This window comes from Passer montanus, unplaced genomic scaffold (genome assembly GCF_014805655.1).
Source record: "Passer montanus isolate IOZ18808 unplaced genomic scaffold, ASM1480565v1 scaffold81, whole genome shotgun sequence".
NCBI classification, from domain to species: domain Eukaryota; kingdom Metazoa; phylum Chordata; class Aves; order Passeriformes; family Passeridae; genus Passer; species Passer montanus.
The window spans coordinates 308259-333717 of NW_024373368.1; the positions used below are offsets into that span (position 1 = coordinate 308259).

The 25459-nt window shown below is 49.2% G+C and overlaps 1 protein-coding gene across 2 annotated transcripts; it reads right to left on the reverse strand.

Annotated features, from left to right (window-relative positions):
- Positions 1-4011: 4011 nt before the first annotated feature.
- On the reverse strand, positions 4012-24909 carry LOC120513448 (eosinophil peroxidase-like). 2 transcript variants are annotated; one of them, XM_039732910.1, is made up of 14 exons: positions 24906-24909; positions 23761-23835; positions 22422-22515; positions 21238-21413; positions 19204-19324; positions 16862-16991; positions 15597-15803; positions 13984-14299; positions 11821-11981; positions 10172-10418; positions 9587-9757; positions 7353-7590; positions 5531-5745; positions 4012-4386 (listed from the first exon to the last, which is right to left on the reverse strand). In XM_039732910.1, exons 2-14 carry the CDS (start codon positions 23831-23833, stop codon positions 4358-4360), a joined length of 2178 nt encoding a protein of 725 aa, XP_039588844.1. In that variant the 5' UTR covers positions 23834-23835; positions 24906-24909; the 3' UTR covers positions 4012-4357. The 2 variants fall into 2 exon arrangements, with proteins under 2 accessions (XP_039588844.1, XP_039588845.1); XM_039732911.1 differs by lacking the exons at positions 21238-21413; positions 24906-24909 and having other exon boundaries at positions 23761-23826.
- Positions 24910-25459: the final 550 nt, after the last annotated feature.

A 25459-nucleotide genomic window follows, 5' to 3' on the forward strand; every position in this document is an offset into this window, starting at 1 on the left:
ATACCTCACTCGGGAGGAGGGGTTTAGGGTAGCAAACCAATAGGGGTATGGTTTGTGGGGGGTTGAAGGCGGGGTATTTTTCACTAGAACCAATAAAGGAGCACTAGGGAGACAAATAACTTGGATAAACTAATAGGGTTCCAAAGGACACAAAATAGACAGGGGATTCTCCAGAAGAGAGGGCAGGTTGAGGGGACAATTTACATCCAGTAGGAGTGGGGAGCAAGGGGGATTCGGGGGAAAAAGGGCAGGAATGGGAGGGATTAACAACTGGGAAGGTGGGGGCTTAAAACTTGGGAGTGGCATAAGGGGATTGCAAAATCACAAATCGAACAGTAAGCATTACCTATAAAACTAAGAAAACACACTGCAACACCCAACAGCTCACAAACCACTGAAAAGGATTCTTTTAAGTCACTGTCAGCAATTTTCAATGACTTCACAGAAACATTGAGGTTGGAAAATACCTCCAGGATCATTGAGTCCAACCTGTGACTGGTCCCCCTACCTTGTCACCAGCCCAGGGCACTGAGTGCCATGTCCAGTCCTTCTTTGGACACCTCCAGGTGATGGGGACTCCACCACTGTCCTGGGCAGCCCCTTCCAGTGTCTGACAACTCTTTCCAAGAAGAAATTCCTCCTGATGTCCAACCTGAACCTCCCCTGGTGTAAGTTGAGGCCATTCCCTCTCCTCCTGTCCCTGTTCCCTGGGATCAGAGCCCACATTCCCCCTGGCTGCCCCCTTCTGTCAGGGAGTTGTGCAGAGTAAGGAGGTCTTTGATTCCAACAGCTGATTAGTGTCTCTGATGAATATGGAGAAAGCCAAGGACATTCCCAATTCACCATGGACAGACAGGCAGCTCAGATCTAGCGCAACATTCAGGCTCCAAACCCACAGATACCAAAGTCCACAGCTGTAATTTTCTCCTGTTGCAAGGATCCCCAGCACCTGGATCCATCCTGCTCCCATTTCAGAAGCAGTTGGCTCTTGCCTAACCTGCAAGGTGTTTTCAGAAAATCCAGCTCTAATAAAGATCCTAGTCTCCAGACCAAGTGTGTCCATGCCCAGTTGACTCCCTTCTGCCCCTGGGTCTTTGCACCTTTTCCAGGACCTGAATCAATTTAAGTGAGTCTGAGATAGGGAGACAAGGGACTTGGTCACACCATGAGCTTTTGTCACCAAGTTTTACTTACTCCCCCACTCCCCAGATCTGCTCAGCCATATATTGGCCAGAAGAGAGAGAGGGGAGGCAGGGAAAGTGATCCTTTGAGAAAATGTGGTGGGAAAAGGCCAAGAAAATTGTCTTATTCACCACATGAAGGCTCAGAAGAGGATGGACTGTTGTCAGCACAGCAATGTGTGAGAGAGGTGTTGGTGAAGCTGAAGATCACAACTGACTTCCAAATGCAAAGCAATGGTTCCAACACAAAATATGAGACTGGATTTTGAAATGGGAGTGATTCCCACTGAAAATTGCTGGCATAAATATCCACTCTGAAATGGATTGGAACAAGCAGAGGGACAGACACCAATCTCTTCTCTCTGGCAATCAGGAACAGGACCCAAAGGAACAACTGGAGCTGTGTTGGGGTGTTTGGTTGGATATCAGGAAAGGTTCTTCCCCCAGAGGGTGCTGGGGCACTGAACAGGCTCCTCAGGAAATGGACATGGCCCCAAGGCTGCCAGAGTTCCCGGAGTGTTTGGGCAATGCTCTCAGGCACAGGGTGGGATTGCTGGGGAGTCTCTGCAGGGCCAGAAGTTGGACTTTCCAACTCAGGATATTCCATGTTTCTATGATAAGTTATCAAAGGGCAGTGCTGGGTCTGGCCAAGGACAGCATCAGTCACCAGCCTCCAAAATGTGAACAGGTCAAAAGGGAGTTTATCCCTTATTCTCACTTAAAGGCATTAACATTGATATTAAAACTTTCAGAGGGATTCCAGAATAAATATACTAGACAAAGGTCATCTAGACTGAGGAAACTGTTTATGATGCTCTGGCTGCAGCTCCATGATGAATCTATATAACCCTCAGTTTTACAAGGCACAGATTCACTTCAGAGACCAATTTATGAGCTAAGGCATGGCTGGAAGTGCTTGTAATGACAAGAGAAGAGTTTTTACAAGAAAAGGTGTTCTGGCTCATCAAGATTCTGTGGTATCAAGACAGGCCTGACAGAAAAGAATGCAACAGCATGGAACAGCCTGAGCTGCAAGACTTGCATACATGGGATAGCTTAGAGCCCAGCCAGATGAACTCTGGCTAGGAAGTACAACAGTTTATCACTGTAAATCACAGGAAAATTGAAGTGGAGAAGGACACCAGGAGGTTTGATCAACCAGCTGCTCACAGCAGGGTTAACTGAAAATCCAGAGAGCTTGCTCTAGGCCTAGACAGTTTGGAAGAATACCCAAGATTTCTCTCATCCCTGTGTCTGCATCACAGCACTATCACAGGGAATAATGTTTGTCTTTGTCTAAAGGTTACTTCCTTTGTTGTAACCTGCATCTGTTACCTCTGGTCATTTCCCTGTGAGCCTCTGGGAACTGTCCACCTTCACAGCTACTCCTCAGAGAGACACAAATGGCTCCCACTCTCATTCTCCAGACGGAGCAGATACAGCTTTCTCAGCCTGTCTCTGCACCCCATGTGCTGCAGCCCACTGACCACCTTGGTGGGCATCCACTGAGGAAAAATGTAGCTGACACCGGGAGAAGAACCTGACAGGATGAACTTGGGACGGACATCCAGGTCTGACTGAAACGGCTGGGGGAGGCTGCTGGTGGGAAAGAAAGGGAATGAGGCCTCAACAGAGCTGGGAGAGAGAGCTACCCTTCTGAAACCAGCAGCAGAGGCTGATCAGAGCAAACCATCCCATCCTAGCTGCTGCAGGAGGCAGCCCCCACTTCAGGAGCTCCACTGGCCAAGGCAGGCACACACCAAGCACCCTGTGGACAGTCCCCATGTTGCTGTACCAACATTGTATATGTTTGATCAAGTTGATAAAGTAAGTCAAATTATCCAAATTTCAGCTTGGCTAAAAAGAAAAAAAAAAAAAAATCAGCTCAGTGATTTTTTTGTGCTCAGTGCACACAGAGGGGTTGTGGGTGATTTTGAGCCAGTCATATCCTCCCCCAGAGGAGAACTGCTGAAGTCAACAGGTAATGAATGATACTCTGTCCCAGATGGGCTGAGCAGACACAGGGCTATGTCACAATTAGACAACCAGGAGTGGCAAACCAGAGCTGGAGAGACTGGGACACCCCAGTCAATACCTCCCACCCATCAGTGCTGACTTTCATAGCTCTGCACCACACAGGAGTTGGGGTCAGAGGCTTCAGCAAGAAATACCTTCTTTCATTAACAACAGACAACTTCTGGAACTGCCCTTTCCCAATATTCCCACAGAAAACCTACCACCATCCTCCACTCATGTGTGGTTGCTGTACCTTTTATGAAATGTAAAGAACATTTTGGCCTCAGCCCAAAATTGCAATTTATTAAGCAATAACAGGAATATAGCAGGCTACAGAGGGAGGAGAAAGTGGGTTTGATCCCTTTCAGGAAAAGGGAAAAAGCTGGATTGAGAGCAGAGTAGTTATTACTTTCTTGTATGTTCAGATTGTTTTTATCTTTGCCAGGCCACATCCCACCAGCTCTACAGGCCAGTGCTGAGTCACTCTGGCTCATGCCAGGCCTCAGGAATAACTTGTCATAGGTTACTGTCACATCAGAGGATGTTTTGGGCATTCTGGACTATGGGAAAGAATAGTGAGAAAACTCTCATCCATGTGGCAGATTTCTTCCTTCCATGTTGGAGCAAAACCCGACACAGAGCATTTTAGGACAGTGTGTTTGGGGTTGCAGGACAACTATTTCTTCTTCTCTCAGAGGCATCCTGCATTTTCTCTGGAAATTGATGGATTTGTTTATGAAAAAAAAAATTGAGAACAAAAATCTACTGTTATTCCAATGCCTTGATCATTCTTTGGGGGTTGAAAAATTTAAAAGGAAGGTCCAAAACATGTGTTTGACAGTAAATCCTGGTGAAGCATTGTGTGGTTCCATGGCCTAAGCCAGCAGCTGGTGAGATTTGGGACTAGCCTCTGGACAATTTATTTCACTTGGCTTTGTGATCCTGAGTGATTTCCCAGATCTGGGCTATCTCTTCATTAAGTTCTTTTATTCCTGGGTTGCATCCCACTGATCCCACTGTAAAGGCTCCATTCAAATCAAGCTGAGCAAATGGCAGAACCATGCCCAAACATTGCAGGCAGTGAAAGCATAAACACAGTAAAAATTAATAATCCACCTCAGCAGCTTCCCAAGTCTGGACATCTGGGAAATCCTCAACATTCAGCATTTAAAGTCACCAGAATCTTTTTCTAGAAGAGATAAAAAGCATTGTGTTAACAGAAAAGCACCTGCCATATCCCCCTGATACATTGTGGGATTTGTTTCCACGGGTTAGACTGAAAAGGAGGGATCAAAACCTGGTATTATGAGAGTGTGCCAGGACCTGACTGTTAGGGGAAAGGAAGGATGTTTTGTTTGGAAAAGACACTGGAACAGCTTGCCCTTCTCCAGGGAGAGCCACTCTTCCCTACATCTACTTCCCAAGGATTTCAGGGACATTTTGGAAGGAGTTAGACCTCAAGAATTTTACAAATCTTGAAGGCAGGTGAGAGAAATAGTGTAAAAATAGGTGACAATGGTACAAGCAGAGATCAAAACCAGAAACCCTTCCATAGACTGGGAATTAATTTTCAAATGCTGAGTTACTTTTGGCCTTACAAGGATGTGCTGACAAACAACATCTTGGCAGATAGAGAAAGCAGCCTTCCCAGTCTGGGCATTGTTTCCCATGGAGGAAACCCTGGCATCAATAGTGAAGAACTAAATGGAAAGTCTATTAATCAGAAAAAAATCCTAGAATTCCAGAATGGTTCAGGCAGGAGGGGACCACAGAGGGTCCCTGGTGCCAGCTCCCAGCTCAGGCAGGGCCATCCCAGAGCACAGGGCACAGCATTGTGCCCAGAGGGCTCTGCAGGATCCCCGCTGAGGAGACTCCAGCCCCTCCCTGGGCAGCCTGTTCAGGGCTGGGCAGTGCCCAGGGCAGAAGTTCTGCCTCCTGGGCAGGGGCAGCTCCTGGGCTCCGGCCCTGCCCGTGGCTCTGGTGCCACTGCTGGGCCTGGAGCAGAGCCTGGGCCCTGCTCTGCCCTCCCTGCACACAGGGACAGCCAGGGCTGAGGGCCCCTCTCAGCTGGGGCTCCTCTCCAGCCTGAGCAGCCCCAGCTCCCTCAGCCTTTCCTTGTTAGAAAAAATTCCCAGAACAGGGCACTTGGCTTGGTCTGCCAGAAAATCTGCATTTTGTAGGAGACACTCTAAATACACCTAGTGAACTGGAGCATCTAAAGCTGTACCTGGCACACAGGTCCAGCCCCGTGTTAGGCAGCTCAGGTTTAAGCCCTAGGGTCTGGCTTTCTCAGGGGTCTGCAGGCAGGACCTGCTGCAGATTGCAGACCGTACCTTGCTCCTCGGTGCTCTTTGACTTCCAGGGTCTGAGGTCCAGCTTTGGGATCTGACTGCAGCTCACAAAGCCATGGGGGTATCTGTTAGCCTGGAAGATATTCCTTGATACTTTAGTGATGTGGGTATTGTCACATATTATTCGTGACAAGGAGATTTTGGCCAGTGAACAGCGCTGGCGAGGAGTGAAAACCCCAGAGTTCTGCCACCAAAACCTGAAGGAGAAAGAAGAAACAGCAGATTTTCGCCTTCTGCCTTCTTCATATTGATGACTCCCACCACGTTAATTCCCATTAACACAAATTTCTTCTGCCAAGAACAAATTAGAATGTCTATTATTTAAATCAAGAGCCCTGACTTGACAATTGGATAATTGTCAGTCTCATAATCTGAAGACTGTGGGCTCAATCCTCACACTGAGCACCATTTATCAGCAGTCAGGGTCTCTGTACAAATCACAAATGGGATGGGACTGCTGGGGAAGGAGTCTCAAGCTGTTTATTTTCCAGCATCAGCCTCATTACATGGTTATGACAATGGGAAGATGCCAGCAGCTCACCTTCCCAGCAGCAGACAAAGAACTTAATGTTACAACTTACTTTATAAGTTTTTTGACCAATCACACAGAGCAAAAGCATATTGACAGTAGTTCCATCCAACTGCTATAAGCACATGTACCTTTGGTTAAACTATACTTGCTTGTTTGGAATACAATACCTGCTTGTAAGCCTTAAAACACAGTGCACAGAGCTCCATTATTAAGCTTAGAACTCCCTAATATCTCACAAGATAGAATCTTCTGCAGCTTAGGGAGTTACTCTAGACATGTGTTAATAGACAGACCATTGTTCTATTTGTCCTTACTTTTCTACTTCTTATATAATTATTCTGCTGAGAAATCTTACGACTACTGCTTAGCTCCAATCACAGTTCTGCTGTCTCTGAGGCCTGCCTTCTGCAGCTTTCCCAAACCCTCTGATTTTAAGGATTTCCACAATTACCTTGCTTTTCATCTGGCCATGGACAGGTAACAAAGCTGCAATTGAATTAATTGTCCTCAGATGAGGCACAGGTACCCTCTTTCAAATAGGAAAGGCTGCACAGACTGTGCACAGGCTGTGGTTACAGCCAAATGAGTGCCGTGTTGGAACAAGCCCTGTAATTACTCAACTTTTTAGAAAAGGGTTTGATTCCTGCCATAAAAAGAGGATTTCTAGATGTGCAACAGACTGACCCTAAGCTCCACATCCTGGAGTTTGAGCTCGTCCTAAGTCTTTCTCAGCAGAACTGTTTCCCAGAAACATGGGTTGTGATCCCATTTTCAGGCAATATTGTTGGCAGGTACAGGGATCTTGCTTTAGAAATCCAGCTTAAAATGGGGAATGTAACTCACTGCTGCACTTGAAGCCCCTGAGCAACCTCAAGGAGGAGGTGGAAGAATTCAGGTGTGCTGAAACCTCATCACTGCTGAAGTGATTTTGGCTGATGAGAAAATCCCAACCCACCACATCCATCACAAGCAAAGATCAAACCCTGCCACATGTAAGAGCAGAGGGTTCCAGTTCAGAACTGGAGGAGGGAAGAAGAAATTTGAGATATCACTTTGCTGGGAAGGGATCTCAGCCCAGGATCTCAACCATCAGACAGGGAATAAGAATGTGACTACAAAGAGAATGAAACTTTTGAAGGAGTACTGCCAAAAAAAAAAAAAAAAAAAAAAGGCAATAAACAACTGGAGCAGTTTTCAGATCTGTGTGAAGAAATCTGCATAAACTCCACACTCCCTGTACTCTGGGGTTGGGATATCCAGCTCCCCTCTTACCTGTCTCCATCACGAATGTTCCTGAACTGGGTGCCAATGAGACAGGCCATGAGAGGCCCCACTCGGCCTCCTGTCACAAAGGGCTCTGCAAGGGCCCCAATCCAGATGTCAATATTCTTCGGTGTCCCATAGAGCTTCAGGAATTTCCTTGCCAGGTTCCGATTCCTCAACACACGCCCAAGTGACTTCACTCCAGAGGGCTGCGAGAGCCCACAGAATTTTCTCCAGGAGTTGTAACCTGCAAGTAGTTGAATGTCAGAGCAGATAGAGCAGTGATGCGCTACCCCCTCCTGGAAAGATTTTTCCTTCTCTTTCCCAAACCTGGGACACCAGTAGGGCACAAAAATGTTTAAAACATTTTTCTATATTTCTGTTAGTGCTACTGACTTTCCACTCCTCCACAGCCAACTCCCCCTGCCTGTTTTTGAAGAGTCATATCTTTGCAGGTGGGAGTTGTACCACCAGCAATGTTCTGCTCCACTCGGCAGGGATGCAACTGATGTTGCCTTCACTGAAAGTGAACCTGGACAAGATGTTGGCAGCCCCTCTCTCTGTACAACAGGAGAATGACCAAGTGCTTCTCCACAGCTGGTCCCTGTCCAGCCATGGGGACAAGCCACCCACTCCACACAGCTCAAGTTACTTCAGCCACCAGACTTGGCCAGCTGGACTAATTTTTCTGGACTGCAAACGGCCAAAAATCCACTGTGCCACAACTGGTCATAATTCTGCATCTTAGTGGAGGAGATGAGATGATGCAGCAGCAAACACCTCTGCTGTAAGCAAGATGTCATGGAATCATGGAACAATTTGGATTGGAAGGGATAACCAAGTTCATCCCGTTCCACCCACTGCCATGGCAGGGACACCTTCCACTATCCCAGAGTGCTCCAAGCCCCCTTCAGCCTGGTCTTGAGCACTTGAGTGATGGGGCAGCCACAGCTTCTCTGGGCAACCTGTGCCAGGGCCTCACCAACCTCACAGGAATTTTTTTTTCCTGATATCCATTCCAAACCTACTGTCTTATGTCTAAAAAACAGGGAGCATTGGAAGAAAAAGACACAGCATATGGTGCCTAGATGACACCATTATCAAACAATTCCAGGACACTGAGAATTTGCTTAATCAGAAAATTAATTAGGGAGGGTTTTTTACCTTGCTAAGCCATCACCACCTTCATGGATATCTAATATAAGGGAGTACAGCACTCATAGGTGGGTTGAGACCTAAAGCTAAACCCAAATCCACTAGAAATACATGCCACTCCCATCATGTCAGGTCTGGAAAACCAGGATTTGTGGATCTGATCAGGTCTGCATAATGGTGGTCCTCAATAAAGCATGGAAAAATCACAACCTTATGTTGTGGCTAAGGCAGAACAATCTCTGCCAAAGTGAGCTGATGATTCCCCTGGATGTACTGCAAAGCCTCTGACTGGGCTTAAAACCCATGGATCCATCTCAGTTTTCATTCCAGTTTCAAACAGGAGCCCTATTGCATCTCTTGGGATGTTGCTGACACAGCAGCTCTGGGCTCTTACCTCATCATAATGACACTGTTGGGCAAGGACACACTCAGGAGCCAGCTCTGAAGTGCTATCAACAATCTATTTCTCAAGACTATCTTGCAATGCCATTACAGTGGTTTGGCACCTTGCAGAGCTTTGAGAGTGGTGCTGACATGCTTGGTTGTTTTTTTTTCTCTGGGACACAGATTTAGTAGAGAAATTATGATGAGATATTCTTAACATATTGGAATCTGCTCTTCCAGTCGTGTGTGGCTGGGCTGGACCACTACAGATGGTTGCAGAGAAGTCACAGGGGACTTACAGCCCTAATTCCACTCCTGCAAACTTGTTGCTGAACTATTTTACCATTTTTTTCACTTGGACAATAGAAATGAGTCAGTCACTGAACACCAAGCTCTGGTCTGTGCAATGCCTCGTGTTCTTCTGCCTCCACATCTCTCATGCAGCTTCAGCCAGGCTTTGCCTTCAGTGCTCAACCTCCACCCACTTACCCGTGGTTGTTCAGAAACAAGGAAAAAGTTTGGGAAAGAGCATCATAGAATCACTGAATATCCTGTATTGGGAGAGTTGTATAAGGATCACTGAATCCATCTCCTGAGTAATTTCAGCCAAGCATGGGCTGGAGAAACTTCTAAATATTTAATCACAAAAATGCCTGATTTCTACTTGTTTTTCTTTGTAAGCTCTGCTCCCACAACTGACTTACCTGGAAGGCCATGATCTCGGCTGCGCTGCATGTTGAGTGCAGCTAAATCAAACCCAATCCTTTCAACCTGCTCAAAGAGCCGGTCCCGGAGCTCCCCCACCACCATTTGCTGCTGCGTCATCAGCTTGGCCTGGTTGGCCATGAGGCTCCGGAGATAGGGATCAATCCCACCTGCAGAGGTGGCACAGGGAAACTGGGATCAATTCCACCTGAAGCAGGGACATATGAGCAGGGCACAGAGGACAGTGTGTGGCTAAGAGGCCCCAGAGAGGTGAGCACAGCTCATATTTAATTATGAGCTTCTACTACATGAGAATCAATTTCCCTGCACTCAAAGAATTAAGAAGAAAATGCTTTGAATAATGTTCTTGGAGGCCACAGCAATTAAGTGATCAGACCATTTTGGAACAAGATGGGCTGCCCTTGTCTACAGGGGACAGCTCTGTTGGGACAACTCTGGCTGGTAGTAAAGGCCATTTAGTACATTGAACACAAAATGCTTTTAAATTTGGCTGAAGCAGGAGTTCATCCAGAGAGGGCAGAAAGGATGAATGAAATAAGCCCACACTGCAGAAAAGGATTTACCTTCTTGAATGATTCTCCAGACAGCAAAGAAGGAGGTTCTGAGCTGAATTTCAGGAGTTATGGGTCTGTAATATTCATCTAAGCGGCCAACGGTTGGAGGGACTGAGGCATGAGCAAAGCGAAAAGCCAAGGTGAAGACATTGGATATCCGGGAATCCACAGACTCGTTGTAGCCCCGGTAGCGAGGAATGAGCCTGTGGAACCTGCATCCCAACAGGAGAGGCAGGTAGTCCCTGTAGGTTATGATCTATGGGGAAACAAGGAAAGGGTGAACTGTTAATGTCTTGGCCATCAGTTGCTGTGGAAGCAAAGTTGATTTTCATGCTCTCTCTGCCACAACACTCTGGCAGGTCAGAGCAACATAATAATAGGTTGGACTCAATGATCTCAGGAGTCTTTTCTAATCTAATTGGTTCTGTGATTTTGTGAAGATAAAAGCCTGCCAAATCCTCCCAAATATTGGCTCCTTGTCACCACACCACTCCCATCAGACAGGCAGAACTGCACCCTTCGTGCCTCAGATAGCAAAGATAACATCAGCAGATAATGGGGGTAGCTCCACCCACGGGCAGCTCCCTGCGTCCTCCCACAGAAGAGATTTCCAGGCCTGCTCTCATGTCTCTCTGGGATATTGAGGAGGCAGCACAATATATTTTAAAAAAGAAAAATCAAATTCTGTGTCAGTAGGAGAAAATGGATTAATTGTCTGAATACTGCATGAAACCATTAATGTAAACACAATGATGGAGATGCTGCTTTTTCTGTAATCTTTTGAGTGTTTGCCTTGCCCAGCATGTTTTTTCAACAATACAATAACATTTAAATTGACAACATAAAAACATAAACATTTTGATATTCCTGCTTTTTATTTTTGTTAAACCAGCTCAGAAGACAGGCTTCAAAGGAGGTGCAGTGCCTTTGGGAACCCCATGTCCCTTTCTCTCATAGGATCCAGGCTTTTCTGCCAACTGTAAAACCTCATCTGGCTTTGAGGCCATTCCTACTCCAAATTGGAGGCTGGACAAGAGACTTTGGGAGGTCCCTCCCAATCACAGAGGTGCTTGTGTGACCCCAGGATCCCATTCAGTGTCAAGTCTGGGGTAGTGTGTCAAGCTAGTCAAGCTTGTGTGGGGTGGCCAAAGGGTGCAGCCCCATCCCAAGGAGACACCATGATTGGCTCCACCAGCACCTGGGGCTTCTTCATAGAATCTAAGAATGGTGTGGGTTGGAAGGGACCTTTAAGATCAATCCCTGCCATGGGCAGGGAATCATTGAGAGGAGGGGATTCATAACCCAAGGAATTTTAATCCAAATTTCCAGTACCATTTTTATCAGGTACAAAACACCAGTTAGAAAAGCTTTTCCTCTAACTTTTCTGTCTGTTTCTGAAACAAAAATGTGCCATTAAAAACCTCATCAAACACTTTGTAAATTTAACAGTAGAGGTACATTCAGGGGGACCCCTCTGTGCTCGTCATTTCAGGTATCTCTGTGTGATTTTGCTTTGATCAAAAGGGGCTGGAGGAAAGAATTTGGTCCTTTCACCCCAGGATCCTGCACCCTTTAGCCATCCTGCACTAGTAAAATCCAACATATGAACCCTGTGAGACTGCACGCAGAGCCAGGACAGGTGGGATGGTGGCTGGTACCTGGATCATGGCTCCCAGGATCTTTCGTGCCTCCTGGTAGAGCCTCTCATCATTCCAGTGGGGATTGAGGCTCCTCAGCTTTCCAGCCAGGCGGTTGTGCTCCCGCACAAAGAGTGTGTGCATGCAGGCCAGCTCCAGCATCTCACTGGCACGGGTGTCACCTGGGAGGGGCACATACGACACTGGAGTGGGAAAGTCACATTGGGAAGCACACACAGAGGAATTTTTAGATGTCTCAATATTTGTGTTGTGAAGAAAGTGGGTAAGAAACACAGAGGAGAAGAGGGAAACGAAGGATTGGACAGCACCAGGCAAAAGCTCACTTTCTGCTGGGTCAGCAAAAGCCAGGTGCTGTCCCAGCTCTGCTGAGACTCACAGAGAGGTGGGGAAAGTTTCAGTGAAGGGCTGGGAGCATTAACTTAAAAAGTTAAATACAACTAGGTGTTCTCCAGCCTCCCATATCAGAGATGTTTGGTGTCACAGCTTGAGAGAAAAATGCAAATGGGCAAAGGGAAGTCAAGATGGCTAAGGAAGCTCTGAAACTCAGCAGGTCTCCTTCAAACAAGTCGAAACTGTGGCCAAAGCAAGGTGACAGTCACAAACAGGCTCTCTGGGGAGTAAAAGGAAAATAAAAATGAGTCAACTTGGAGGAATAAATAACAAACAGCATCACAATAAAATAGCAAATCCTTCTTCAAACATCTGGGGCAGGAAACGCAAGAGCAAGCAGGTGATGAGAGCATAGGCAAGCACTCAGACAAAAGTAAATATGTTGTATTTAGTCCCCTTGTCCCACAGCAAATAGAGGGATTTGCTCCTGCACTTGGCACAGAGCCCTTTTCATCCACTCTCAAAGGCTGCCTGTGAGGGACTGCGGAAGGAGGAACAAATGCAGCACTGTGAGCTTTCCCTGAGCAGAATGCATCCAGCCAGAGCTTCCAACAGAACTCTGGGAGGAAATGTTGAACCCTGGGAGGCAACTGCACATGTGAAACTCCCCCAGTTCACAGGGACCGGAAAAGTCACAAATAAGACACTGAATTTTCAAAGGCGCTTCCGAAGCAGCCTGAACTGATGACTATAAAAGAATTGATGGTCTGTTCCAGCCATGGAACAGGAACTGCTCCTTGCTGAGAGTCCACAGGGGCCAGAGGCCCCTCCTGGGAAGTTATCTGATACTCCTGCCCGCTCTGCTTCTCACAGGGCACCTGCCTTTGGCCACAGAGCCCGCATGGTCCTCACCAAGGAGAGACCTGCACAGAACTGGGGGAGCAGGTGAAGACCTGGAGTAACACATGGGACAGGTGGAATGCTGTGAGAGCCTGGAGAGAGTTTGAGACACCATGAGCTTTAAAGGAGAGAGCTGATGGATTCCAAGGACTATGGGGATGTTCAGAGGAACTTCAGCCACATATGAAACCAGTCAAGGGAATAGAAAGCAGCTCCACAGCTGATGAGATCTGTTGTGCCCTTAAGCTTTCTCCAGCACTTCCACAAGCAGCCTGGTACCAGCAGGAGCCAGCTGGGAAGTCCTGCTCTCCAAAAGAAATAGGCCAGGGAGACTCTAATTCATGAGGTATATCAGAAGTATCCATCTCTGGGGTCCCACAGGTTTGTGGAAAGTACTCCCAGTACTCCCTCAGCCTTCACAGTGGTGGGAACACACCTTAAAAGGCCACCTTGGTCTGGTATTGGCCTCATCCTCATTCCAGCTGGGATCTGAGCTCCTCTCACAGTGCAGCAGGGACATGCAAACATTTCCTGCTGTGACCCAGCACAGTAGTTACACATCTGTTCCCATCCCGCTGGGATGGAGATAGCCATGGAAGGACAAGTACAGACCAGCCATTGCCTCCAGGCCAGGCTGCCATTGCTGTGCCTGCTTGACTCTACCATGGCACCGGTTCCTAAGTCACTCTGGGCCCTGCTCCAGAGTTGCTGAGCATGGACGAGACACCTTCACTCCAGGTTTATCCTCACAAACAAAACTTGGAGAGGGTGAAGACCTTCCTCCTACCTACCACAACCTGTCTCAGTCTTTCATGGTTTGCCCCATTCAATTTTCTCTTTAAATAAGGAAAACAAACAACTAAAGAAGTGAGCTGCAGCTGGTGGAATTGTCTGCTCCAGATTACGGGTTTGGGGTGCAAGCACCCAACTCACCCGCAAGAAAACAAGGGATTCGAGCTGCCCCGCTGGCCTTGAGGCAGGGCTCCTTCCTCATGGGACCAAAAGGCATGTACGCCCTGCCCCTGTCCGTGAAGTTGTGGTTGACAGCCAGGAGGCCCCTCTGGCTGCTCCGGTCCCGCAGCCGCTCGGCCACGGCCACCTCGCTGCCGTACACGACGCTGCCGTCCAGGAACGAGGTCAGCGCGTTGATCTGCTCCCGCACCACCCTGCCCCGCGCGCAGGCGGCAGCTGAGCGGAAGAAAGGGAGGCAATCCCTCCTGTTGGTGATTCGGGGGTCGTTGGGTGGGATCTGCAGATAGAGAAAAGGAAAATTCATCAATGGCTCAGAGGATGGAGTTAGGCAGGAGGCCTCTCACAGGGCATAAGCCTCCAGCGTAAATCTTGAGATGAAGAGTCAGATTGACAGCAGAGATGCTGCTTTAGGAGTCCAAGTCCCAAACAGCTTGGAGCCTAAAGTCCTATGGATTCCTAAAGTATTTCTCCTGAAAATAAATATATTTGATTACATCTTGAACGCTCAGTTTTCTTATCTCCATATCTACACCACAGAGAATTGTCATCCAGAATTTGTGACCTTTCCTTCCAGCACTCTCAAATGTATGTCAGGGAAACACTCAGTGATGTTCTATCCCATCATAATTTTTCTTGAGAAGATTTAGGAGGACATGTAGGAGCCAGAGCTGCAGCAGAATTTCAAAGGTGAGAGAGCAGGGCTGCAGTAGGGAGAGGGACATGATTTGGCTCAGGGGGAACCTTCTTGCTCTGCACAACTCCCAGGGAGATGGACATGATTTGGAGAAAAGGAGGCTCAGGGGGAACCTTCTTGCTCTGCACAACTCCTGACAGGAGGGGACAGCCAGGGGGGTCGAGCTCTGCTCCCAGAGAACAGGGACAGAAAGAGAGGGAATGACCTCAGGCTGGGCCAGGGGAGGCTAAGGGTGGACATCAGGAGGAATTTCCCCATAGAAAAGGTGCTCAGGCATTTCCAGGGGCTGCCCAGGGAGGTTAGGAATCCCCATCCCTGGAGGAGTCCAAGGAAGGCCTGGACGTGGCACTCATTGCTCTGGGCTAGGGACAAGGTGGGGACCGGGCACAGCTTGGACTGGATGATCCTGGAGGGCTTTTCCAACCCAATGATTCTGTGATTCTGTCATCTCCTGGAGCAGGGACCAGGATCTAACTCCTGATAATGTCGCAGGCAAACCTGAGAGATCTCAGCACTCCCTTGTCCCGTGCAAAGAGCACTTATGTCCTATGGATTTTCCTTCTCCCCAGTGCCTGTCCATGCCATTTCCCGTTTTCCAGGCAACACTCGTGCTCCTTTGCACAACAGCCCCAAAGAAAAAACACATTGCTGAGGGAGATGGCCAAATGCCTGGAAACCTGGCAAAGTCTGTGCCTGTGCCTGAACCCAGGGACTGCTCCTGGAACACAGCACTGCCACCACACAGAGTGCTCTGACCTCCTTGGCCTGTTCTGGGAGGATATTCCTACATGGCCAAGGACTGTGAGAGCCACCCACATCTCCTGGTCAGAAAGCAGATGCCCTCTTCCTTCCTCCCCTGGAAGCAGGAGGCTGCCTGTACCTGGATGGGAAAGCAGGGAGGCTTCTTGGCACAGCTGGTGTCACAGTCTGTCCCACCACCAAAGGGGACTCTGGCTGGGGTTTCTGGGCTGAAATCCAGGTCGTGGTCAATAAACTGGCCCCACTGCATGAACATGAGGGATCTCTGCTGATCCATCCGCAGCTGCTCTGGGGGGAAGCGGACGATCTCGTTGGACACTTGTCGGACCTGCAGGGGTGGAAGCAAAACACATTGGTGGGAAATGACATATGTGAATGGGTGCACCCGGTTGCAGGGTCACCAGCAAAAATTCCCCAGGCACTTTTTGTGCTTTGCCAACAAAAAAAACCCAAAACCCAAATCTGTCTGTGCAGGAAGGTGTCACCATCCCCAAGTGCCCTTTGCTGAGCACAGTGCTGCTCTGGCTCTAGGCAGGATTCTGAGCCTCCAGGCCAAGACTGTCCCTTGATGGACTTAGGGAAATAGCTAAGCAAGCCTGGGAAAGGGAGACAAAACAAATTCTAAAAGATCTTTTTTTAAATAGAACTGTAGAAAAAATAGCCACAGGTAATTTCTGAAAATTATCTTGAAGTCCTCCTCCCGTCTCATCCCTTCCTCAGCAATCATAGTTCCCCCACCTCCATATATTACTACCGAAAAAGTGGACACAGTGCTGTGGAGGAAGGTTAGGAAGTACAAGAAATCCATGAACACAACCCCAGCTTCTCATCAGAGCTGTTATTGCACCACGCTCAAGTGACCAGAAGCCACCTCACAGTGTCCCTGCTCACATCCAGGTGCCACGAGAGCCACAACCCTGCACTTCACCCACCCAGGGTCCCCCACATAGCACATATAGCATTTCTGGTCATACACTTTTTGTTCTGAGATTCCCTCTGGGGAATATGGCTCACTTTATCCCCTGGCATAATTGCTTTTCAGAAAACAACTGCCACAGACAAAATAAAAAAAGGTAAGTAAAGTAATTTGCAATCAATGCATTCAATTTAAAATAACACATTGTGTCATTCTGTATTCTTCCTGTGATTCTGCAGCAATCAGATTAATTTTCCTTTGCTTTTCCTGAAGGCAGGGGACTTAGAAAACATTCCTAATAGATCCCCCTGGATATTCTCAGACCATCAACCTGCAGCTGGTGAATTTAAGCCCCTCCAACTTGATCTACAATTCCAACTAGTGGATGAGCCCTTTGATGCCTGCAGTCTGTACTAGAACTGACAATCCCTAGACCTGACACTGTGTTCTGAGACTGTTACAAACTTTACCAGTGGAAGGGGAAATCCAGAGAAACGCTTTCCTTCTGTCCACCCGCGGGGCACGGACACACCATCCTCATACTCTGCTGGCAGCCACCTGGCCAGGGCTCTGTTGGAAGCTCCTAGGGATGGATTCCTCCTGTTAGAGGCAATGGAAAAACAGCAAACAGTTGGAGCCAAGAGCTTGTGGATATGGAGAAACATGGACCTTGGAATGGGAGCACACCATGGTTGGGGAACTGCTGCAGCTCCATAGGTTTGGTGCTATCAGTAAACCTCAGGATTAATAACAACAACAACGATAATAACAGAATTGTTAAGGTTGGAAAAGATATTTAATAATCTGCCCCAACTCTCAGCTTCTCCCAGGCAAGAACACAGGTGCCCCTGATGCCATCCAGCCTGAAAAAAGGCCCTCAGACTGTGGCTGGAAAACAAAGTTGGAAGCTGAACACCATGGAAAAGCCTTGGAATGGAATTACCTATGGTCTTGAACATAAATTGGGGGATTTGGACTTGAGGTTACTGTGCTGGGTGATTTTTTTGAAGGTCATTAATGAAGACGTCCCTGCCCATTGCAGGGGGTTGGACTAGATGACCTTTAAACCTTTTCAAAATCACTTCCAATGCAAACAATTCTGTGACTCTATGATTGTAGTTTGATTAGATATCCTAGAGTGACTTTATGGTGCTCATATCCCCATTAATCTGTTTAGCCCAGAAATAAATTGTGCACCTTTAAGATCGGTTCTGAGAGTGAAGTGGGGGGAGGAAGAAGCGCGGTTTGTTTTCAGTCTGCAGCATGGAGAGACAGCAAGACAGAGCTCTCCTTCGCTTTTTAGTTAGTTTTTAGCTAGCTGAGGCAGAGAAGTTCCCTGGACTGTGGTTTTTCTTTTCCTTGGAGCTGTTCAAACCTGCTCTGGCCTGAACACCGGCAGAGCACGGGCAGCTCGGCCTGTGGCCGCCGGGCCGGGCCTGGGCCGCGGCATTTCCAGGCCGGAGGGGCCGATCAGAGCCTGAGAGAGCCGAGCTGCACTGCAGAGGGACTGCTCTGAGTTTGTCATCTCCTTTGGAGCAGCAAGAGATTTTATTGTTTAATATTGTTCATCTTTTGTGCTGGTGAATGCTTTGCCTGTTAAATAAAGTTTTTTTCCAGTTTTCTCCAAGGAAATATTTTCCCGAACTGGTTGGGGGAGGGGCCGCTTGAATCTCCTTTCCAGAGGAAACTCCTTTGGAGGTTCTCTCCCAAATTTGCCCTAAAGCAGGACAAATGCACCATTAAAACCTTAATCAGAGTACTAACATTCTTTCTTTGGAGTGCATGTCCACAGTGTTTTCTGTGGTGGCCTCACCCACAGAGGGTGTAGCTCTGCCCCAGGCAGTGGAGAAACAGAGCAGAGCTGAGCCCACCTTCCCCAGGGCCTCGGGTCTGGATCAGGTAATGGACCTGTCCTTATCCCAGAGCCCACATCCTCCCCTGAAGTGGAAGAAGGCAGGAAGGTCTCTCTCCTTTGTTCTTATACAATCCCCTGAAGGCTAAAGCATCCTGGAGCAGGAAGAGCTGTCTGAGCTCCTTCCTCTGCCTCAGCTGCTCCCAGGAGCTTCCCAGCTCTGCTTTTACAGCCAATGTTTCTGAACTGTCCCTATGAAACACCCCATGCTCAGCAATTTCCCTTGTCTCCCACATGCCCCATTCCAGCCCATTGGACGTGCAGGAGGTGCTCTCACAGCCTATATGCTCAGATTTCCTCCCACACAGTGTGGGGCAAGGCTAGATCATGCCCAGTATGGATTTATGTCAGGAAACCCTTGGAGACCCTGCCAAGGGGCAGGGCCAGACAAAAAGTCTGTCCCCAACATGGAGCTCCTCCTGTTGTGGCAAAGAGCTGGTTCAGGTACAACACCAGGAACCTTCCAAACAGGATTGGAATTAACAGCTCCACGCATTACTAGGAAATACTTGGAGTGTGAAACTCTAAAACAAAGTTCCTGTGTGAATCATCCCTGTGGAAGTGGGTCTAGTTCTACTTATGGAGGATGCTCAACATCCATCCATAGAATAACTTAGGTTAACCTACCAGCCCAGATGACTGAGTGCCACATGCAGTCCTTCCTTGGACACCTCCAGGAATGGGGACTCCACTGGCCCCTTGGGAAATTCCAATTCCTGACCACCCTTTCCAGGAAGAAATTCCTCTTGATGTCCAACCTAAGCCTTCCCTGGTGCAACTTGAGTTCATTTCTTCTCCTCCTCTCCCATCCGTCACATCCTGTCCCATCCATCCATCCATCCATCCATCCATCCATCCATCCATCCATCCATCCATCCTCCTGCTGACATAGCCCCTCACCTGTTGTTGCACTCTCCAGTAATGGTTCTGTAGCTAGAAGATGGACAATTTATTTTCTTATCCTGCTGGTCACATCCAGTGGCCTTGAAAATCACCTCCACCTGAGCTGGAGTCAGCAAGTCTGGCAGGGAATAAGGGAGAAAAAAAGCCATGTAGGAACACACTGGCCCTGCTGGGTTTGCTCAGGTTTTCCTGTACCTAGCATCATCTGCACAACCACAATGTGCTGTCATTTAACTCTTCCTGCTCAAAGACATACTGAAGACGCTCTTTGAGCAGCAGATGCTTTTGCTGGTTTGGAAAGCATCAAACTCAGCAAAGCTATGGTCAGATCTTATTTATAATCACATTATAAATAATGTGATTATAAATGCAGCAGCAGAATGGTTTTCTAGTATTGGCACTTCCTCTCCTCTCCCTTTTATCTCCACCATAAAATGCAGTCACAGCTATCCTAGGGGCTGTTACAAGTTTTTCCCCTTGGAAGAAGCTCCCAGTGTGCGTCGCCCCTGCTGGGACCTGCCTGGAAAAGAACCATCCTGTGGCTGGGCTCACCAAGGGCATTGTGTTTTGCTGTGCACATTTCCCTTCGTAGGGAAGCTAAGTGGCAGAGTTTAACAAGAAAAGTCTAACAGAATCACAGAATCATGGAATGGTTTGGGTTGGAGAGACCTTAAAGACCATCTTGCTCCAACCCCCCTGCCAAGGGTAGGGACACCTTCCCAAGTTGCTCCAGCCTGGCCTTGGACACTTCCAAGGGGCAGCCACAGCTTCTCTGGACAACCTGTGCCAAGGCCTCAGCACACTCCCAGCCAGCAATTTCCTCCTAACATATAATCCAAATCTCTCCTCTTTTACTTTAAAACCATTCCCTCTTTTCCTGTCACTATCTATCCATGTAAAAAGTCCCTCCCTATTTTTTATAAGCCCTTTTAGCCACTGGAAGGGGCTCTGATGTCTCCCTAGAGCTTTCTCTTCTCCAGGCTGACCCCCAGCTCTCCCAGTCTGTCTCCACAGGAAAGATGCTCCTTCTTGGCTCTTACTGCTCAATCTACATCCCAGCCCTGTGAGGTTTCCTGGTCACTGCTGCCACCAACAGTCCGGGTCACAGCATCGTTTAAAAAGCCACTGGGCTTTTTAAGGTAGGCGAGAGGTGGCAGCCAGGTGGCCTTTGCAAGGCTCTGTAATGGTACTGGAGCATCAGTCCTGGAGGGAGAGGCTGGAGCTCTGCACAGCCAGTTCTGCCATCACCTTCCAACTCATCCTGTCCCGGAGCAAAGCCAGAGCACCCCATGATGTGCCTTATCCTGCCAGTGCTTTACTGTAATGTTGGTAAAGTGTTTGAGGCCAGGCTGGATGAGGCTTGGAGCAGCCTGGGACAGTGGAAGGTGTCCCTGCCCATGGCAGGGGTGGCACTGGATGGGCTTTAAGGTCCCTTCCCACCCCAACCATTCCATGATCCCCCTGAGTTCATATGTATAGGGCAGGAGTCCTACCTGTGTGTCCCTGAGCTGTTCCTTTCACTGGCCCTGATTTGCCTCCTCTCAGCAGCCTGGCCTTGCCTGACTCCATCTCAGAGGACATTGCTCCTCCAGACACATGCTGAAATGTCCTCTCACATCTCCCCATTCTCTGTTTGGACAGTGTTGTGTTTGTGATGTGACTTCAGTGCTGAAAAACTGCCCTCCTTGGGGCCAAGCTGCTGGGAGTCATCTCTGGGTTTGCTCATTCCCTACTCAAGCAGCAGAATATCTACCAAAGCTCTCCAAGCTTTGACCCATTGGAACATGAACCTCCATACAGCAGAAGGAACCAGGGAAGTGCACAAAACAGTCACTAACTGAAAAACCCCCAAATAATATTTAAGATGGAAAAAGAGCACAGAAAAATAACTCAGCTTTGCTTCACTGCAGCCACACAGGAAAGATTTGTCACAGCCCAACACAACCCCCTTTCCTTTGCTCCTCCCAAGCCCCAGTGACCAAGCCCTGTGTCTTCCTCCTCTGCCTTCCTCCCAGGAGATGGGGATCCTACCTGTGACGTTGAAGTCCCCCCTCACAGCCCATTGCAGCTTCTCTTTGAGCAGGCTCAGAGTGGTCTGCAGATAATCTGCTGCCCGGACAGCCACTCGTGTCCCCCCCACTGGCTGCTTGAAATACCTCAGGAGTTCTGCTGGGGTCAAGGCATTGTTCTGCAGGTTCTTCTTTATGCTGCAAGGGACAGGAAACCAAAATCTGAAATGGAGCAGGGGCAGGGATGCTGCAGTTGTACACCTGAACATCAGGCATGGCATGTCCTAAGTCTGAACTGCTGAAGAGAGTCACTGGGAGAGGCCAGGGCTGCTCCTAGCACCCTCCACAGAGCAGCAGAGAGATTTGCAGGAAGGGAGTCCCTGAAACTGCCCAGCTCCACCTGCCAGCAAGCAAATAACATCTATGAGGCAAACCTTGCTCAGCTGTTATCCAGATCATCAGTATCTCTCGCTGTCCGGAGGCCTCAAATGTCTCCAGGCCACCCTGTCCTAAAGCTGCTGGAGCCTCCTCTCTGCTGGAGGAGTCCCCATGCCAGGGAGGGGATTCAGATTGTGGCTGCTGGCAGAGGACAGGTATGGGCTGGTAGGAAGCTGGACACTCCCAAAGCATGGCTGGGAGTCCCACAAAATGTCCGCACTGCAGCATCCAGCTGTTTGCTGCATCCACAGGAGGGAATCACTGGAAATAAGCAGGAGCCTGTGCTGGTCTCAACTCAGGGCTCCTGCTCAGAGCAGCCTGAGGGGTGCAACGGAGCCCAGCAATAGCATCAGGTGCAGCTTGAAGGTGGGATGCCCTGGCACAGGGTGCCAAGAGGAGCTGGAAGTGTCCAAGGCCAGGCTGGATGGGGCTTGGAGCACCCTGAGATAGTGGAAGGTGTCCCTGTCCATGGCAGGGGCTGGAACAAGATGAGCTTTCCAACCCAAACCAGTCCAAGATTCTGTGATTCTTTGAAAACCGAGATGGAGGAAGTCATAGCTCCCAGTGACCCGACAGACTGGTGTAAAATCAGAGTGAGCAGACAAAAGCTGAATGACAGCCCGCTGTGCTCCCGGAGTCCCCCGCCCCGCTGTCCCTGTGCTGAGGGGAGAAGGAGACGCGGGGGAAGACAGAGGACAGGGACAGGGGACAGGGACAGGGGACAAGGTACCGGGACAGGGGACGTGCCACACCCAGCCCGGCTCTCACCGCTCCCGTGTGCGCTTGTAGGCGGCATCCACCAGCTGCCGGGCCTCGGCCACGCTGCTCAGCAGGGACGTGTCCGACAGCTCCAGCGGCACATCTGAGCAGGGAAAGGGAGGAGCAGAGGTGAGAGTGCCGGCAGGGAGCATCCCTGCACCTCCTCCACCTGGGAACTGGACACAGAAGTGCTGGAGGCAAGTGCTGCTCACTCTCCAGAGATCTGCATATAAATATATTCCTCAGGGGAGTTTGAGAGTCTCTCCTGAGCATGAAGAGAATCCCTCCATCAGTGGAGGCTTCAAACAGCCCCAAACAGTGAGAGGTGCAGGCACCATCTGTGCTGCCGTTTCACAGCAGAGCATTTGAACAGGTTGTCCAGAGAAGCTGTGGCTGTCCCATCCGTGGCAGTGTCCAAGGCCAGGTCAGATGGGGCTTGGAGCACCCTGGAATAGTGGAAAGTGTCCCTGCCCATGGCAGGGGGTGGATTGGGATGAACTCTAAGCTCCCTTCCAGCCCAAACTATTCTGGGATTCTCTGATTCTATAAGCAGCCCATTTCTCCGTGTCTTTCCCCAGTCCTTCCTGCAACCTCCTGCCATTTTCACTGCTCTCCTTCCTGCCCTGGAGGGAGCTCCCAAAATGAATTTCATCTCCATCACCTGCTGGCTGTGGGTCACAGAAAGGAAGGGGACAGGCTCTGAGGGCTTCTCTGAGTGACAGCACTTTCCTACAGTTTCTGGGAAAGAGGAAAACTTCAGAAAATAGCACAAAGGAATAAATATCTCCCAAATCTCCCCAGTTTCTTTTAAATATCTTCCCAGCTCAGCTCTTAGACAAACCTGATGAGAAAAATTATTGCCTGGACCACCATTTGAGACAAATGAAAAGCCAGGCATGTGCTTTTCATAAGGATTTGACATTGTAAATTGTAAATTAACATCTGTTAATTTACAAGGTCAATTGACATTTGACATTGTAAATTAACAGATGGAGATCTCTATATGTTTTGGAGCAGTGATTCAGGGCTAGAAGAAGGGAAGTGACTGCCCCATCTCTACATGCCACAGGCCTTGGTAGCTCTCTCAGGTGCTGGCACAGGGAGGGAGACCATGGCATGGTCCAGTGCTGGGAACTTATCTCCTTTACCTCATTTTAAGGAATCAGGCAGGATGTGAACTGGTAAAAAACTGAAAGAGCAAAGATCGGTGCCACAGGAGGTACAAACTGTGCCCCTTCTGGCACCTTTTCAGGGCTGTGTTGCTGAATGACAGTCTCTTGTAGACATAGCTTGATCTTTTCCCCTCAGAAAATCCCCTGATCTGCAAAGCCTGAGGGAAGTACAGTACCGTAGGAAGAGGACACAGATGCCTGGAACAGGCTGAGGATCACCAGCAACCCCAGGAAGGTTTCTGCCTTCATCCCTGCAAAGAAGTGTAAATGAAGATGACCAAGAACATATCAGGAAGGTCTGTGCCAAGGTGGAGGATGGCACATGTCAAGAGAGCTCATGGAGCATCCCCTGCCCAATGCAACGCTTCCAGGAGGGAGTGCACTGCCTCAGAGGTTCTGTCAGTGCCATGTGGAAAAGGAGCAGCCTCCTGTCTCAGGGAATGCCAGCACTGGTGGGAACGTGCTGCTTGGGACTTCGGGGGCCAGGACAAAGGGACCAGCATCTGCTGCCAGCACAGCACACAGAGTGTGCAAGGGAGAGCTGGTGGGGGAGAGGGAAGAGCCAGGATAGCACGGCAGGTCCTCTACACCTCTGCTTCTCTGCCTTTAAGTTCCAAGACCTTGCAAGTAGTCACGTCACATAAAAACATATAAGGACTGTATTCTCCTTATTCCTGATTAGCCTGGGATTGAGGATATTCAGATTAAAAGTTACACCAGAAATTTGGAGGAAATAATACTTCAATATTTAGAATGTTGCTACAAAAATCACTATGAGTGAACTGTTTGTGTTCCTCAATAGCGCCAGAGTGAAGCCAACCATGACTGGGTATCACTCTATCCCCATAATTAGAAAATACGGCATTTATATTTGTGTTTTAATGGGAATTTATTCAGTTATTACCTAGCTGTTCCTTTAACATGGGCTGCAGAAGGAGTGGGAAGTATTTAATAGCCATTTAAATAGATGTTTGGAATGTTTTTCCCAAAGCTGACCCACTCACCTCCCAAGGCTGGTCCAAGCAATCAGCTCCCAGAATGAGCCCAGAGCTGTGGGTTGAGCACCCCGTGAGTCTGCCTCAAAGGCACCCTGAAATGCCCGGCTAAGCCCCGTCCTGTGGAGGAGCCCCTGGCCACAGCAGCACCGCGCTGCAGGCGCTTCCTTGCTGCGCTCCGGCCGCGCCCGGTGCCAGGCGAGGGTGGAAGCAGCGGGAACCACAGAGGTCAGCCCCAGGCTCAGCCCCAGCTCCCCAGCCCCACCCCCGGCAGAGAAACAAACTCTCCACAAGAGAAAGCGCCTGTGCCCGGGCCAGGCTCTCACCTGCGATCCGCCGCCTCTTCCCGGCCCGCGGTCCCTCCCTCTTTTATCTGCCCGGCGTTATCAGCCGGGGCTGCCGCGGGCACTCCCCTGGCGTGGGCGGCCAGGCCAGCTCAGCCCTCGCCTCACCTCCCACCCTGTGCCCGCCGGGGGGGCTCCTTTGCTCGCACCTGGATACACAGCCTGATGCTCCACCGGAGCTTTCCCGGGACTTTTGAAGGTGGAGATGTGACCACTGCATGGTGGTTTGAGAGTCTTGAGCCCTTCTGGGGGTGTCTTCCAGGGACAAGGTTCCTTCCCCCAAGGTGCTCTTCATCCTCTGCTGCTTTTAAAGGTCAAAGCAACGCTTTCACATCTACCCTCGGAGACACCTGCAGTGCCCAGCACTCCCCATCCCTCCTCCTGACATGCTCTGCCCCACATTCCCTGGGGATCCACGAGAGCTGCTCCCTCTTCCTGCACAGGAGAAGGCACTGGGATGATGGTTTGAACAGGCACCACCCTCCAGCTGCTGGTCTGGAGCATCTGGTCTGCCCAAAGTGCTGCTGCACCAGGAA

Coding starts and splice junctions, on each gene's coding strand:
- LOC120513448 (XM_039732910.1), bottom strand. CDS start 23,833: ATGAAGGCAGAAACCTTCCTGGGGTTGCTGGTGATCCTCAGCCTGTTC. Junction 21,414..22,421: donor TACAAGCGCACACGGGAGCG/GTGAGAGCCGGG, acceptor TGTCCCTTGCAG/CATAAAGAAGAACCTGCAGA. Junction 19,325..21,237: donor GGGGGACTTCAACGTCACAG/GTAGGATCCCCA, acceptor ATTCCCTGCCAG/ACTTGCTGACTCCAGCTCAG.